Source organism: Ochotona princeps, chromosome 2, assembly GCF_030435755.1.
Source record: "Ochotona princeps isolate mOchPri1 chromosome 2, mOchPri1.hap1, whole genome shotgun sequence".
Taxonomy (NCBI): domain Eukaryota; kingdom Metazoa; phylum Chordata; class Mammalia; order Lagomorpha; family Ochotonidae; genus Ochotona; species Ochotona princeps.
In genome coordinates, this window is record NC_080833.1 from 13,505,449 (window position 1) to 13,522,657 (window position 17,209).

The 17,209-nt window shown below is 48.8% G+C and overlaps 1 protein-coding gene across 5 annotated transcripts in view; it reads right to left on the bottom strand.

Moving 5' to 3' along the window:
- The window catches only part of HP1BP3 (heterochromatin protein 1 binding protein 3), a 37,993-nt gene extending 30,977 nt beyond the window's left edge, over nt 1–7,016 (bottom strand). For 2 of the 5 annotated variants that reach the window (XM_058676283.1, XM_058676280.1), the window contains exons 1-3: nt 6,876–7,016; nt 794–980; nt 253–352 (exon numbers count right to left, since the gene is read on the bottom strand). In XM_058676283.1, coding sequence (XP_058532266.1) covers nt 253–352; nt 794–889 — 196 coding nt within the window. In that variant the 5' untranslated portion in view covers nt 890–980; nt 6,876–7,016. Of the gene's footprint in view, nt 1–252; nt 353–793; nt 981–6,321; nt 6,576–6,875 lie in introns of those variants that run through there. The other 3 variants (XM_004592292.4, XM_058676291.1, XM_058676296.1) reach the window with 3 other exon arrangements.
- Nucleotides 7,017–17,209: the final 10,193 nt, after the last annotated feature.

Here is a 17,209-nt window from a genome sequence, read left to right on the forward strand (position 1 = left end):
GCCACCATGCTAGGAGACCTGGACTGAGTTCCTGGCTCTCAGATTCGGTTTGGCTCTGCCACAGCTGTTGGAGACATTTAGGGAATGAATCAGTAGATGGGAGCCCTGTCTGTGAGGGTCCTTTACTCCTTCTCAAACAAACACATACGTGTAATCACTGAATACTAAAACAGGTTCAAAAGGCTTCATAGGACACTCCAAATTGGAATAGAAACTTGGGTCTTCTTAAGTTGCAACACGGCTTTACATTACCTGGCTTTTCTTCCTCCCCTTCAGCAAGCTTGCTTTTGGGAGGAGTTTCTCGTGTAGAATTCACAGCTCGACGAATTGGCATGGTGCTATCTTCCACCTTCTAAATAAGAAAAGACATGGTAATATTCAAAAATGCATCTAAAAACGTTTTTCTCAAGGGGCCTAACTGCGTGCCAGAAGTTGAAGGAGAATTCTTCAAGTCAACTCCAGGATCTGAGGCTAATTACTTTTAACAAGTCTCCCCCCGCCAAAATTAATTATGATATTTAAGAAGTAATTCCAAAATAATTTTCAGATAAAATTCCAAGTGGAAACAAATAATTATACTTGACTGGAATAAATTTAGAAAGCTGGAGGTTTTTTCAGAAACTGGGGGAAAGGAAAGAAGAAAAGAACTTTGCAACTATTGTAACAGAGTTTTTTACATTCACACCCTAGATGCCCCAAAGTAGGGGAAGCAACATGTACCAGGAAAGACCCAGCAAGGCCTGAAGTGAGGGATTGATCCAAGAGTGAGCTTCAAGAATGTGTCAGCCCCTACCTCACCTAACTTGTCCGCGTGGATCAGCTGAGCTCCTACTATAAGTGGGAGTGCCTTAGGATGGACGAGTTCACCTTGAGACGTATCAGTCGCCATTTAAAATAATTTCTAGGCCCGAGTACAGGTTACACTCTGAAGCCTCTGCTGTTAACCACAAGGATTTTTCCTAAATCCTTGGAGAGTCAACCTAAAGCACAGAAAAGACCTGGTGTGAAGATTAACAGGAACAACACTACACTAAAATGTCTAAATGTAATATATATCCAAAGGGGAAAAAACTACAAAACTTATAGGTAAGCAACAGATGACTTAGTTATTACTCTGAAAGATAACACCGCTATCAAAATAGTCTATGTAAAGCAGCGACTAAGACAAATGCGTAAGCCACAGCAGCTGCTGCACCTGCCACGGGGACTGAGGCAACAGGGACAGAGCGCGCCGAGGAACCTGAGCCCACACCCTCCGACCTCAGCAACTCAGAAAGCCAGAGCAGTGACAAAAGAGGAGGAGTTAGTCAAATGTCTAGTCAAAGATCAACTGACTAAGGAGAGAAGTTTCTGCTGTCACTATTCTCAAAGGGGTCAAGAAAATTAAGTGTAAGCTTAAATCTATGACATTTTTTTCTCTATTATGGGAAAATATATGGATAAAAATGCTGCCAGGGAACATGAAATTCTAAGAGCATCCACAGACTTAAAGAAATAAACTTGCACTATCACCTAGAATTACGCTAAGACTATCAGATTTTTAATACAAGCAAAACAGTACATAAGATAACTATTCAAAGGTAAAACCCGTGGAGTTGCTCAAATTGACCCGATCATTAAATACTCCCCCTCCCAAAATAATCTACAGAGCATTGCTATTTTATAACAAAAGTCTCATAAAACGATCATTTAAGTGTTTAGATATCTATGCTAATTAACAGAGTTTTGAGAATGGCATGCTATTCAAGTCCTTTAAGCTCAAGTTCTGAGAATTTAAGAGTTCCCAGCTTGTCAGGTTAATAGTCCCAAATGGGGCCCAGCACCAATTCATGTCCCAGCTGCTACACTTTCCAGTCAGCTCCCTAGGAAAGCAGCAGAGGATGGCCCAAAGCTTTGGGGACCCTGTACCTACACGGGAGACCCAGAAGAAACTCCTGGCTCCTGGCTTCAGATCACCTCAGCGGCAGCCATCAAGGCTAGTTGGGGAGTGAACCACCCAATGGAAGATCTTTCTCTCTGCATCTCCTCTGTAAATCTGCCTTTCCAATAAAAATAAATCAACCTTAACAAACAAACAAACAAAAAAAGTTCCAAATGACAACCAACTAGACTAGTTTCAAAAAAAAAAATTCATGGAGAATGCTGTTGCCATTTCCAGGGAAAATCTTATGGACACCAGAAACAATTCCTGACACGTGACCTGCCGATCAGCTAAAAAGAAGGCCGCTGAAGAGTTCAAGATCATGCAGCGCAACAAACTATCAACAGTGAATAATCACAAACATTTAAAATTAACTGTTTAAAGAAATGTAAAAGATTTCATGTGGCAACTCATTTCAAGAAAACTGAAAAGCCTAAGGGCCAGTGCTGTAGTCCAGCAGGCTGGGCCGCAGCCTGGGACTCGGGCATTGCCACGAGCACCTCCGAGTCTCCGTGCTGCACTTACAATCTAGCTCTCTGCTCAGGCACCCGAGAAAGCAGCAGAACACACCGCAAGTCCTCAGGCCCTGCCGTCCATGTGCAAGACCCAGTTGGAGTTCCAGGCTTCTGGCGTCTCAGCCCCAATCCCTGCAGCCATTTGGCAAGTTTATCAGTAGATGGAAGTTACCTTGTCTCTCTAATTTTGCCTTTCAGATAAATGAAAACATCTTTAAAACAACCGTAAAATACAGAAATGAAAATAGTTGGTTACTAATCTGTGAAAAGAAAGCCAAGATGAACTAACACTATTACTTAGGTTTGTGAAAAGTAAAAATCCATCCTGAGATAATCTCAAATCATAAACCTGCTTATTAATCCAACCAGGACTCTTACACAGTAAGCCCTTGATAGTAAAATAAAACACAAACACCAAAAACCTAAGCAAATCTATTTTTTACAGACACTACATACAATACAGTAAGTCACACCCTTACTAAACTGTTCCTGCTACTGAACTCACTGGTTAACCCAGTCATTACTAACTGACAGTAACACTGCTGAAAATGCTACCAGTGAAGTCAACAGAACCTCACTCACAGGCAGCTTTGGGAAGAACATTATTCCTGAGGAGTGGGCCTCGGAGCACGGCAGGTTCACCTTAACCTGGGATGCTGGTTCAAATCCTGACTACTTTGTATTCAACCCAGCTCCCTTGTGGGAGATCAGAACAGAGTTCCTGGCTCCCGCTGCCCCTGGCCAGCCCTATCTGTTGTGGCTATCTGGAGACTAAACTAACAGATGCAGGAGCTCTGTCTCTCCTACCTCTCAGTCACACTTTCAAATCAACACATTTCTAAAAAGTTTTAAAATCTGAAAGGTGTTGAAAAATGTCAAAACATTTCCACACAATTAATTATTCAAAATTCAAACATGGTTTTTGAAGGGAGAAGCACAGAAAGTTACTCAACATCAAACTGTCAAAACTGACTGAAAGTAACAAGGAACAGGTTCACGGTCCATGATGACATCATTCTTAATTTAAGGACAAAAATGATAGCTTAAATTTAAGCTAGACCAGATAAAAAAAGCACGTCCAGGCTGGACTAATTTGGTTTGCCCATTTCCCTGGGTGCATTCAAAACAGAAAAAAAAAAACAAAACAAACCCAACATCTTCCTGCTACCTCCCCTCCAATCAAAACCAGCCCTCCTCTACTCCCTTGGTTGCTGGCACACAGTTCAGCGCGCCTGCCTCCTGCACAGGCTGTTCACACTTGGCCTTCCCGTAAACTGCAGCCTCACTCAGGGTTCTGCCTACCATCATCCCTCACTCAGACACTCAGTTTCTTTTTTTTTGTAAAAGATCTTCCATCCACTGATTCACTACCCAAGGGGCCGCATGGCCAAAGCTGAATCAATCAGAAGTCAACAGCCAGGAGCTTCTTCAGGTCTCCCACGCCGGTGCAGGATCCCAAGGCTTTGGGCCATTCTTGACTACCCCCCCAAGGCCACAAGCAGGGACGTCAACACGAAGTGGAACACCCGGGATACGAACTGGTGCCCATGTGAGATCCCAGCGGATGCAAGGCAAGGCCTTTAGCTAGTAAGGTTACCAAGCTGGTGGAAATCTCTGCCTGCAGACAGTAAAAAGTTTGCAAATGCACTTGGTCAGCTTCTGCCAAGACAACCTCAAAGTGGAGCTACAGCTTCAGAAAGTCTAGAGCAAGCTAACTTTCCAGTTGATAACTGTGCATGACCTTGGATGATTTTCTAAGTACCCAAAATGGTCCTTGGCAACACACACACACACACACACACACACACACACACACACACACTTCTTCCCTACCCCTGCTTAATACTTCACACCTCCTGAACTTCCATAGCCGCCTGTTGGACTGCTGTGTCTCTCCCAGTGAAATGCGAAGACAATGAGTACTGGCACTTTAAACCCCCAGTTGCACCTGAACAGTGTGAGACACTCAATGGTCTAAAAAGTCACTGCAACAAAGCTGAACAAACAGTAACATCTGACAGTACTCTGAAATACGGTATGCAACAAGAGAGTACTTCAAAAAGTTCACACAAAACAGAATTTAAAGCATGACTATTTGATGCAATTTTTCATAATTCATGGAAAATATGAATTATGGAGGAAAAAACCACACGATTTTCAACCATTTTGAACCAAAATAAACTCTACTAATTCCATTTTCCCACAAACTTTGGAGAACGCTAACACAGCACTACTGGTGCTACGAAATGTTTGCAGGTCTGCGCGGTGGGTTAGTGGCTAAATCTTGATGTTGCACCCGCAGGGATCCCACATGACTGCCAGTTCAGGTCCCAGCTGCTCCATTTCCCATCCAGCTCCCTGCTTGTGGCCTGGGAGAGCAGCAGAGGGCAGTCCAAAGCCTTGGGACCTGGGACTCTGCATCAGCAAGGGAGACCCAGAAGCAGCTCCTGCCTCCTGGCTTTGGATCCACTCAGCTCCCGGCCGCTGTGGCCACTTAGGGAATGACCCAGTGGACATGAGATCTTTCTGTAGATGTGCCTTTCCAACTAAAAAATTATCTTAAAAAGAAAAAGTGGGCCCGGCACAGCAGCCTAGTGGCTGAAGTCTCGCCTTATACGCACCAGGATCCCATATGGGCACTGGTTCGTGCCCCAGCAGCCCAGCTTCCCATGCAGCTCCGTTTTCGTGGCTGGGAAAGCAGTTGAGGACGGCCCAAAGCCTTGGGACCCTGCACCTGCTTGGGAGACCTGTAGGAAGCTCCTGGCTTCGGATCGGCCCAGCTCTGGCCATTGTGGTCACGTGGGGAGTGAATCATCGGATGGAAAATCTTCCTCTCTGTCTCTCCTCCTCTCTATATCTGACTTTTCAATAAAAACAAATAAATCTTCGAGGGCATCCTCCTCTAGCCCTTTTCTGGGCAACACGCTCCCGCAGGGCAAAGCGGACAGCTCCGCGCCCAGCCCGCACAGCTTCCCTGCCAGCACTTGGCGTCCGAGGGGGAGCAGGCACAGGACCGGCCGTCAATACACATTCTGCTGAATACAATAAACAAACGCTGTGTCTGTTTAGCACACAGGTTCTTCTACATGTCAAGAACAAGTCATCTGGCGTACTTGTGGTTTGCGTGCTCGGCCCTCCTCGGTTGGTTTCACTTTTTTTCTTCCCCTAAACTTTACACTAACAACACAAAGATCTGTTTTTTGGCAAAGGAAACGCTTAAGCCATCTTAATGCAGGCGATAAAGGCGTGTTTACGTGAAAAAGGCCAAAAACCTTCGGAACTATAGTCCCTTTATATTAAGGAACTCACTGTAAAAGCAGAGGCGTAAGAAACGTGTTTCGGTTTATTAATATCTTCAACCACCACGACATTGGGTAACACAGGTTACGCAGGGAACCCTTCCCAGCGCCACGGGCGGCCCCTCCTCTCGCGCTCAGCAGCCTAACTTTCATCTGCATTCAGCAACCTTCCCACTCCTACGCAGCTCTCAGCGTCCCAAGCCCAGACACCTTGAAAAACAGCACGAGCGCTTCAAAACGTCACGCCAAGGAGCACCAGGCACTTTATAAAGCCAGGTCCCCTACCCAAGTGACGGCTGTCCCGTCTCCCCGGCTCCGGCCGAGCCCACGAGCTCCCCGACCCCGGGGACTGCCGCGACCCCTCCTCACACCGCCTGCCACCCGCCCCGGCACGGCAGCAGCAGCGGCGACAGCCAAGCCACGAGAGGACGGCGCGGCAGACACGAGCGCAGCCAAACAAAAGCAGCGAGGCGGCGAGCGGGGCAGCGGGGCAGCGCGAGGACGGGGGGACGCGCGAGGGCACCGAGGCGACAGGGCTGCGGAGAGCGGGGACGCCAGAGGCCCGGGGGCCGCTGCACGCACTCACCACTGGGAGCTCCGTAATGGCGGCGGCGGGGGCGGAGAAGCGGGGGGGCGGGCCCGCCGCAGCCACTCACCGCCGCCGGCATCTTTCGAACCCAAAAACCGCTGAGGGCGTGAGGGCGAGGGGAGGGCGCGCGACGCGGACGCCCGGCCACGGAGAGCCCACGGCGCAGGCGCCAGCGCGCGGCCAATCAGCGCGCAGGGCAGCGCGTCCACGCAGGCGCGCTGCGCCCCGGGATGGGGGTTATAGAGGGGGTGGCGCGCACGGCCCGGGAAGAGCTTCCCCCACCCCACCCCCCAACTCCAAACAAAACAAGGGCGGGCGCGCGCGCGCCGGAGGGCCCCGGAGGAGGCGTCGACGAGCGGGGCAGGGGGCTCGGGCGCACGGGGAGGGGGCGGGGCGGCTCCGGGAGGCGGACAAAAGGCGCCTCCTCCCGGGCCACGGGCGCCCCGCCCCCTCCCCTCGGGGCCAGGCGGCGGCCCCGGAGCGAGCGGGCCTCCGCCACCGGCCTCCGCGGGCACCCGGCGCGCCCGCGGCCCCTTCCCGTCCTGCGTTACCTCTGCGCTGCCCCTGGCCTGCCGCCCGCGTCCCGCACGGCCTCCCGGCCTCGCCGCCGCCGCCTCCGCCGTTTGTCGCCGCCGCTCCGCTGTCCTGCAGGCCCGGCTGCCGAGCTCCGCCGCCCCGCCCCCCTGCACGCGGCCCCGCGCGCGCGCGCGCCCGACCCCGCCCCCCGCGCCCAGGGAGCGCGCGCAAGGGCGACGGGGCTGCGCTCGGGGGACGGGCGCGCGCGCCGGCTGAGGCGAGGCGAGGTGGGGCGGACGTCGCGGAGGACTCGCCTGTCGTTCTCTGCCCGTCACTTTCTCTGTCCTCCAGTTCGTCCTGAGGCGTAATGGGAATTTCTGCTTGGGCCGTCTGGCTGCTTTCCGAGGCTTACGTGTCGCGGACGGTCAAAAGCATCGAGGTCAGGGCCTCATTTCTCTGCCGGACAGTGTACAGCGAAGCAGGAATTCGCGACTGAGTACTGGCCGTTCCTTCTCTGACTTCCCAAAACAGCCTTCTGGATTCCCAGATAGGAAACGGGAGCCAGAAGAGAGCGGATTTCCCTGGAATTGTCAGAGTAGATTGTGGTTGAACAGTTTGAAGAGATGCGGTGTGAAGCCGCAGATTTTTGGTTTTATTGCCTGTCTGGGAGGCATGTAGTGGTGGCAGGTGAAATGATGCCCGTGGGCAGTGCCAGCCTTTCTGAAAACTGGCGAACCGTGCATGCACGCACCATCCTAGTGCCCTGGCTCTTCTGTCGGCCTGAACTTCCTCACCGGTTCCTCCAACCAGCTGTTCCGCCAACAAAATTTCCTTAGGAATTGTCTGATGACGTTGTACCATTTTTTAGTTTGTTTAAGGTCACAGATAGACTAGCGTTTTAAAAAATGAGATCTGACGACCAGTGTAATGGCTGAATTGACTAATCCTCCCTTTTTAAGGGCTAGGATCCCATATGGAAGTTGGTTCGTGTCCCAGTTGCTCCACTTCCAACCCAGCTCCCTGCTTGTGGTCTAGGAAAGCAATGAAGTTGGCCTAACCCTCGGGACCCTGCACCCGTATGGGAGACATGGAGGAGGCTCCTGGCTCCCAGCTTTGGATCCACTCAGCTCCTGCCGTTCAGGGCATTTGGGGATGGAAGACCTTTACATCTCTCCGTAAAGTCTACCTTGACAGTAAAAATATAGAAATAATTTAAAAAATGTATGATCTGAAAGGCCAGATGACAAAGCGAAGCCCTCATGTGCTCACGCATTCTGCAACGACCTCACCTGGGTCTCTTAGAAGGTGGCAGGAACTCAAGTTCTTGAGCCTTCACCCCACACGCATGGGCAGGAGGCTGGATCAGAAGCAGATGAGCCAGGACTGGGCACCAGCGTTCCAGGGTGGGATGCAGCATCCCAAGCAGTGGCGTAACCCTACACCACACCACCCATTCTACTTCGTCCTTATTGCCTCTATTCGCGGTATCCCCCTTTAAAAAATATTCCAGTTTTACATGTTACCAGGTTTCACACATCATACCTTTCTTCTTTTATTCTAAAATGTCTTCAGCCCCACATCACACAAGCTGGGATGAATAAGAACAAACTTGGAGGGTAGACTTCGCCCTTTAATTAGATTTTTTTTGCTTAAAAACCAAACCAAAAACTGGGGGTTAGTGGGTTCATAACCAGTAAAATTGCAGCCTACAAAGCCTGCATTCTGTAAGAGCGCTGGTTCGAGCCCCAGCTGCTCCACTTCTGATCCAGCTCCCTGCTAATGCGCTGGGGACAACAGCAGCAGACAGTCCAAGTGGCCCTGCACCCACACCGGAGATTCTGGTTCCTAGGTTCACATAGACTCAGCCCTGACTGTTACAACCACTTTGAGGGTAAACCAACAAAAAGATGAACTCTCCCTCTCTGTGATTCTGCCTTTCCAATTAAACAACAACAAAAAAACAAACAGAAAAACTCAGGGAGGTTTGTGACCCTGTGGTCAAGACTACTTGGGATACGGGGGCAGACCAGGCTGCATCAGTTCACATCATCCACTGGCAAATCCGAACACCAGAACAGTGTGGGTCAAGCCGGGTTCGGTCGCAACAAAAACTAGTGCACAATATGGAATGCCAAGGTGAGGTTGTCTGTACCAAATGTGACCAGAGCGCCCAACCAGCACGTGTGAGAACCAGGAAGGGAGGGGGCGGAGCCAGCAGGGGGAGTAGGTAGGGGTTCCCTTGCTGGATAGCTACTCCCACTGGAGAGCCTGAGCTGGGATGGGGGCAGACCAGACTAAGCAGGGCTACAACACCTGTGTGCCTCATGTGGACTAGATCAGGGAAAAGCCAGGCTGGGTGGATTATTCCTACTGGTGCAAATATAATTAGAGTGGGTGAGGGTTGTTTGGGCTTAGCCACAGCATCAGCTGGCAGAAGCTGAAACTGGGGTCTAATTCTGTCAAGTGAAACCACAGAACTAACTACCTGCAGAGTGCACAATCCGGGAGTGGGAGAGGTCTGGGAGGGAAACAGTGGGCTCCTCCCTCTTGGGTTACCACTCCCACGGGAGGGCATGAAAACTAGGACAGGGGCTGGGGTGGCTAGACAGACACCCAACAGCATCTGTGTGGGCTGCAGAGTGGAGCTGGTTAGAGGGAACAAAGCTTTAATACCCATTGACATGTACAAGAGCCGAATTGGGTGTGCGACAGACTGGACTACTACTACACATACTGGCAAACCAGGGTAGGGGGCGGGCCTGGTGGGGGTTATTGTGGGTCACTCTGACTAGGCTGCAGCTCCTACTGGTTTATGCGAGGGCCGAGTATGTGCTGGACAGAACCAGGCTGACTGCAACACCCATTGGTTCCAGTGGAAGTCGGGGCTGAAAACAGAACCAACCCAGCGATTGCAACCACCAGCTGATGGGGCCGATGTACTGTGCCAGGTCCTGTACTTGCTAGTACATACAAGAATCAGGAACCCTAACCAAGAAAAGACAGAAGACAGAACAGGTCAATCAACCATCTCAGCTATATGTTGGCAGTGAAATTCGGGGCAGAGACTCTATGATGGACAATGTCAACCAGTGGATTCTTCAGAGACCTCAAAGTGCTTGGAGTGGCAAGATTGGCAGCGATTCATAAGTGGTGAACTATCAAAACCACTTGAGCAAGAACCTCGGAGCATGCCCTACATCCGGGACCTGGGGTGGGTAGGAAACTGGGTGGGCCTTCTCCCTTAATACCCCCCCTTTAAACATGAAGGAAACAATATGTAAATAATAGTCTTACTCACTTTCCTATAGCCCTAGAACCTTTTTACCCTAACTATAATAAAAAAATAAATTAATTAAAAAAAAAAGACTACTTGGGATGCCCACCTCCTGGGCTGGACTGCCTGATTCAAACTCTGGCAGCTCATTGCTTCTGCCCCCGCTTCCTGCTCACAGCCTGGGTGCAGCAGAGGCTGGCCAGCTTCTCGGGCCCCTGCCACCTGTTTGAGAGATCGAGATTGAACTCTAGGCTGCTCGTTTGGGTCTGGAGCCCTGGCATTGTGGGCATTGGCGAAGAAACCAGTCGATGGGAGAGCTCTCTCCTTCCACCTGTCTTTCTGCCTTTCAAATAAAATGAAGATAATTTTTTTAAAAAGCTTTTATACATGAACTCTGTTCTCATTATATTACTAAAAATGCAAAAGCACTTAAAAATTATATTGTTACTCATCATATATCTATATATACCCAAGAAGAAAAAACAACTGAAAGAACATGCTAACATGTGAATACACCTATGCAACCATGCACCAAGGCTGCCATAGACAAGCGATGGGCTGTGTCATCATCACCTAGCATGTTCACCTGCTGCTTGAAGTAACAACACACCTTCTGACCACTGGCTGGAGTCCTGGCTGCTCTACTTCCCATCCAGCTTTCTGTTAATATGCCTGAGAAAGCCGCTAGGCCATTACGCCGGGCCCTCAAATAAATAAATCTTTAAAAAAATGTGCTCCTGGTCTGGTGCGGTGGCCTAGCTGCTGAAGTTCTCACCTTGAACGTGCCAGGATCCCATATGGGTGCCGGTTCTAATCCCAGCAGCCCAGCTTCCCATCCAGCTCCCTACCTGTGGCCTGGGAAAGCAGTCAAGGACAGCCCAAAGTCTTGGGACCCTGCACCTGCGTGGGAGACCCGGAAGAGGTTCCTGGCTCCTGGCTTCAGATCAGTGCAGCACTGGCCATTGTGGCCACTTAGGGAATGAATCATCAGACAGAAGGTCTTTCTCTCTGTCTTTCCTGCTCTCTGTATATTTCACTTTGCAATAAAATTAAATAAATCTTTTTTTAAAAAGTGCTTTTTGAACATGTCTGTTGATTAAAGCAATTGACCTCTGCATATGGTGGCTTTTATTTTTATACCCAGCTGTATATCCTGAAATTTGGTTGAATAGGTTATCTCATTTAGCTTTCTTTGAACTATACTTGGTGAAAGTAACACTCTTATGTTTTGAGCACAGATACATGATGATGGTTATGCCTTCAAAGGGAAAGGAGAACAGGTCCTTCACCCACTGGAAGGAAGTCACTTGTGGCCAATTAGGTGCAAGTGGATATCTAGCGAAAGGTTCACCCTCAACAGCGGGCTTCCAAGCACAGGACTTCCCTTGTGGGGCAATCTTTGTTTTCTTCTGTAGCACATGTGTTTTTGTTTTGTTTGTTTGTTTTATGACACCTTTCCGTAGGCTCTGGAATTTCCCTTAACCCCTCCCCCACCATGTTGGTTTCCTCTACATTATTACAATAGTATAGTTTATAAACAGTCATAATTCCATCATTGCTGGCATAGGCTATGCAGAAAGTCTAGCATCCTATTGTCAAGATAAATTTAACAGTTTCATGGGAGTCCATCTTTGATCTGAAAGTAGAGATGGCCGAATATCCTCACATCTAGATATGATAGTCTCCAATAAGCAGTTACTATACCTCTACTTAAATGAAAAGTCTCAATACAAAGACAAAAACAGGAAGAAAAATGGAAATTTACAACATCATAAAATTAAATAACATGCTTTCTGTAGCACTTTTAAAGTGACCCTTGAGGGTTCTAGCGCGATGGCTCAGTGGTTAGATCCTCACCTTAAAAGCATTAGTATTCCAGATGGGCACCAGTTCATGTCCCAGCTGCTTCACTTCCCACCCAGCTCTCTGTTTATGACTTGGGAAAGCAGTAGAAGATGGCCCAAAGTCTTGGGCCCCTGCACCCACGAAGGAGACCCAGAAGAAGCTCCTGGCTTTGGTTCGGCTCAGCTCTGGCCATTGTGGCCATTTGGGGTGTGAGCCAATGGATGGAAGATCTTTCTCTCCATTTCTTCTTCCCTCTCTAAATCTGATCTGCCTTTCCAATAAAAATAAATAAATCCTAAACAACAACAACAACAAAAAGTGGCCCTTGAGCTTCCATTGTTTTAATTCATTGGCAATTGAGAGTCAGGCATCAGAGGAACACAAATCCTTGGTGACTGACCAGGAGAGGAAGTGTAAGCAGAAAGAAACGTGGGCAGCCTATGATGATGTTACAGCCCTCCCAGCACCACTCATTCCCAGAAAGCTCCTCCCTAGGCAGCCTTGGAACCAACAGCTAGAAAAACAAACATCAGGGAGTCCTCACAGTGTAACAATCACCTCCACTTTTCAACAAATACCTTCTGTCTGAGGCTATGAAGAGGCTGTGCAGCTACGTACTCAGCAACCTTTGCAGACTTCACAAGGCAACAGGCTGGACAGGCTGCTTCAGCTTCTGGTTCGGTTTGGATTTTTTTCTCTTTTTGCCATTCTTCAATCCTAAAGCCATGTGATACTTCAGTCCATTAGTCTCAAAGGTCTTGACCTTGTGAAGCAAAGTAGATGGTTTCGGAGCGTTAGGTGGAAGGCTGGAGAAAGCCGAAGCATTTGCAGATTCTTGGGCTTGTTACGGGCCAGGAAAGGGCTGAGCCCTGAACATGTGTGGGCTCCGTGGAAAGTGCATGAAAAACGCTCGTGATGAAAAAGCTGTGTGTGGACCTCAGGTATTTCTGACAATGATATTAATTTATCATTAAAAAAATTTTTTTTTCAGCTGGGTAAGGTATGATCCAAGGAGGGGTGAAAAGGAGTAGAAAATGGGGACATGGTGGGGGTCCAGGTGTGGTCCGGCTTGGGACAGGTCAGAACAAGTTCCCATGCGACCTCCACTCGGCCGTTGGGCAGCACAGCCCCTGTGAACACCCTCAGGTGGGCACACCCTTCTTTCTCCAGCATGTGGCAGCCTTTGCGTATCATTTAATTTCATCTTGTACAACCTCCTAGTAGTCTTCTCACACGTGTGCCTTTTTACTTGTTGTATCCTACCTTGTGTCAGCAAGGAGAGGTTTGAAGGACTTTTTTTTTAAGGATTTATTTATTTTTATTGGAAAGTGAGATATACAGAGAGGAAGAGAGACGGAAGATCTTCTGTCCGATGGTTCACTCCCCAAGTGGCCACAATGGCCAGAGCTGAGCCAGTCTGAAGCCAGGAACCAGGAGCTTCTTCCAGGTCTCCTATATGGACGCAGGATCCCAAGGCTCTGGGCCGTCCTTGACTGCTTTCCCAGGCAACAAGCAGGGAGCTGGATGGGAAGTGGCACAGTCAGTACATAAACCAGTGCCCATGTGGGATCCTGGCTCAAGCAAGGCGAGGACTTTAGTCACTAGACTACTGTGCCAGGCCCGTAAAGACATTTTTTTTTTTTTTAAAAAAAGGATGCATTTGTGCGGCCAGGGCAAGCAGGATAATCCTCTGCCCTGTGGTGCCAACATCCCATGTGGGCATTGGTTCATGTGCTAGCTGCTTTGGTTTTGATTTAACACTTAGCTTATGGTCAGGGAAAGCATGGGAGACCTGGAAGAAGCTCTCAGCTTTGAATCAGTTCAGCTCTGGCCGTTGTGGCCATTTGGGGAGTGAACCAGTGTGTGGAAGAGCTTCTCTGTCTTCCTCTTTTAGTAAATCTATCTTTGAAATAAAAATAAATATTTGAAAAGTGCAAAAAGGATTTGTTTTCATCTGCTTGGAAGAGTGAGAGGAAGAAGAGGGAAGCAGGGAAAGAGAGATCTTCTATTCATTGGTTCACCAGCAACAGCCAATGCTGGGCCAGGCGGAAGTCAGGAGCCTCTAAACTCCATCTTGGTCTCCTCTGTGGGCGCCAGGGGCTCAGGCACTGTTGTCACATCTGCTGCCTCCCAGCCTGCAGCAGCAGAAAAGAAGTGGAGCTGCCAGGAATTGAACCACTCTTTGGTATTAGATGAGAGCACCCCAAATGGTAGTTTAATCTACTGTGCCGCAATACTACTGTGCCTGAGGAACAGCTGACACACTGTGGGGAGAGTTTTTGTTCCTGGCAGAGCTGGTCCGTACATTTCCCATAAGTCGCAGCTGAGGACTTGCAATTTCATGAAGAAGTAACCAAAAACTGGATTAGGGTTCTGAATGGGAGGTCTTGGCAGGGATAGGGGCTCCTGACTGGTTGCTGGCCTTAAGCCTAAAGATTGTTCTTAATCCAACTGGAACTTGAAACGGGATGGCAAGAGAAGGCACAGTGTGGTGGGTAAATCCCTGACAGCTCCCAGAGCTACCCTAAGGTGGGAGCAAGGTTTCCTGTGGCCACCTGCCCTGGGGTGGTTCTCTTCTGTGATGTGCAGAGCAGCCAAGGCCAGAGCTGCTGCTAGAAGCTACACCCCTGGACCCTCCTCTCACTGGGGATCACGGTGCTAACTTTAAGAAGTACAGCACTCATCTAACTGTGAAACTGGCTGTTTAAAATTTATTTTTAGGGCCCGGTGCAGTAACCTATTGCCTTAAGTCCTCACCTTGTATGTATCGGGATCCCATATGGATGCTGGTTCATGTCCTGGCTGCTCTACTTCCTATCCAGCTCCCTACTTGTGGCCTGGGAAAGCAGTAGAGACCTTGGGACCCTGCAGCCACTTGGGAGATCCAGAGGAAGCTCCTGGCTCCTGGCTTCAGATCAGCTCAGCTCTGGCTGTTGTGGCTACTTGCGGGAGTGAACCAGCAGTTGTAAGATCTGTTTCTCATTCTCTCTGTAAAATCTGCCTTTCCAATACAAAGATAAAATAAATCTTTAAAATATATATTTTCATTTGTTTTAAAGGCAGAGTTACACAGACATACAACGCACACACACAGAGCAGAGAGAGCGAGCGAGTGAGCACACAATCCTTTAACTGCTGAGTCACTCCCCCAATGGCAGTATCAGCCAGGGCTAGGCCAGGCTGAAGCCAGGAGCCAGAACTTGTTTTTAGGTCTCCCATGAGGGTGCAGCAGCAGGGAGCTGGATGGGAAGTAGGGCAGCTGGCACTGGAACCAGTGCCCATATGGGAGCCAGCACCAGACATGGCAGCTTTACCCACTAGGCCGACCCCAAAAACAGTTTCTTGAACTCTGAAAAGGTCTTAACCATGAAACACATCTGGTCTCAACCATTTTGGGTAATGAATCAGGAAACAGTACATAAGAAGCAAATAAATTTTACCAAATCACATTTACCAAATCACATTTACCTATTCTTGGATTTTTGTTTTCTTTTACTACTGTTGGCAATCCACCAAGCTAGTTCCGCCGCTTGCTGTTTGAGAGCCTCTGCTGAGTGTCAGCAGTGCTGCGGTATTTGATGGGTCAACATCTCCGTTCTCAGCTCTTACCAAGAGGAAGGACAGGAGCGTTCAGCTATGGTTCTTTAGCTTATGGTCTCTAATCCATTGGCTAGAGATGCAGTTCTGCCCTCCAGGGGACAAACACTTCGGGGACTGATAGGACAGGTGTCTCTCCATGAGGAACAGGATGGCAAACTCAGGGACACGGCCCTTACCACCTCCAGGGAAAACCAAAGGACTTGCCCATTTCCACATCCGGTTTCAAGATTTGTGTCTTTCCTCTCTGGTCAAGCCGATGGTATTTTAGACACACTGCAGAGACCCTCAGGGTCAGATTCCTCAAGAAACAGGCCTTACCTCCTTGTGCTGACTGCAGAACACCTCAACGTGTCCTCAGTGCTGCTCTGCTCCCAGTCCTGCCTGGCGCTCCTGGGATGTTCTTTGCAGGGTGGTGCCCACAGTTAGGGGTGGGGCGGTGGCTAGAGGTGAGACGGGGTCAGTGCAGGGAGATCCAGTCCAGCGAGACTAGGGGCGAGTGGGGAGCAGAAATTTGAGGTGTCAAATCCGGGAAGTCCCAGCAAACTGAGCTGCTCGTCCTCATGTCTTGTCTGTGTAGCTATGGGGAAGTTGAACAACGTCTAAAAGGGAAGGATTTTTTTTTCTTTCACAAAATTTAGTGGCTAAAGGAAAATACGAGCCTGAAAGGGTGACTAGAAACAAGACAAGATTACAAAATTTAATCCATTTATTTAAAAAGAGATAATCAAAAAAGATCTTATTCTTTTATAAAACAAAGTGAAATTTCAGGAAATGAGACATTGGCTCAGGGTCTTCTTTTATTTATTTATTTTCATGTTATTTGAAAGGTAGAGATGAACAGAAATCTTCCTCCCCAGGTGTCACAGCTGGGGCTGGAGGGTGCACAGCCAAGAGCCCAGCATTCAGTCTGTGACTCCTGCATGGGTGACATGACCCCTTGAGCCTTCATTTGTTGTTGCTCCAAGGAAGATTCTAACATTCGTGATAATCCAGCATTGTCAGGAAGCTGGATTCTGAAATGGAGCCAGCACTCAGATTTAAGGACTCAGTATGGAATACAGACATCCAAAGTCTTTTTTTTAAAAAGATTTATTCATTTTTTTATTACAGCCAGATATACACAGAGGAGGAGAGACAGAGAGGAAGATCTTCCATCTGATGTTTCACTCCCCAAGTGAGCCGCAACAGCCGATGCGCGCTGATCCGAAGCCAGGAACCTGGAACCTCTTCCGGGTCTCCCACGCGGGTGCAGTGTCCCAATGCATTGGGCCGTCCTCAACTGCTTTCCCAGGCCACAAGCAGGGAGCTGGATGGGAAGTGGAGCTGCTGGGATTAGAACCAGAGCCCATATGGGATCCTGGGGCATTCAAGGTGAGGACCTTAGCCGCTAGGCCATGCCTCTGGGCCCCTCACTGTATATTCTGAAAACCCTTAAAACAAGGCAGGAAACATTTCAACCACCCAGTAGCAGAACTCTTGAAAGTCACACATATCAAGCCCCAAAGTTACAGGGTCAGTTTTAAAACAGGTGAATTTTTTTTTTTTTTAATCAATGACGCCTTCTTTTTCCCAATAGAGAAGACATTTTGACCAAACAGGCTTTTCGTGATCACGGTCCCATTTAACAATTTCTGCATCTCTACTTTAAAT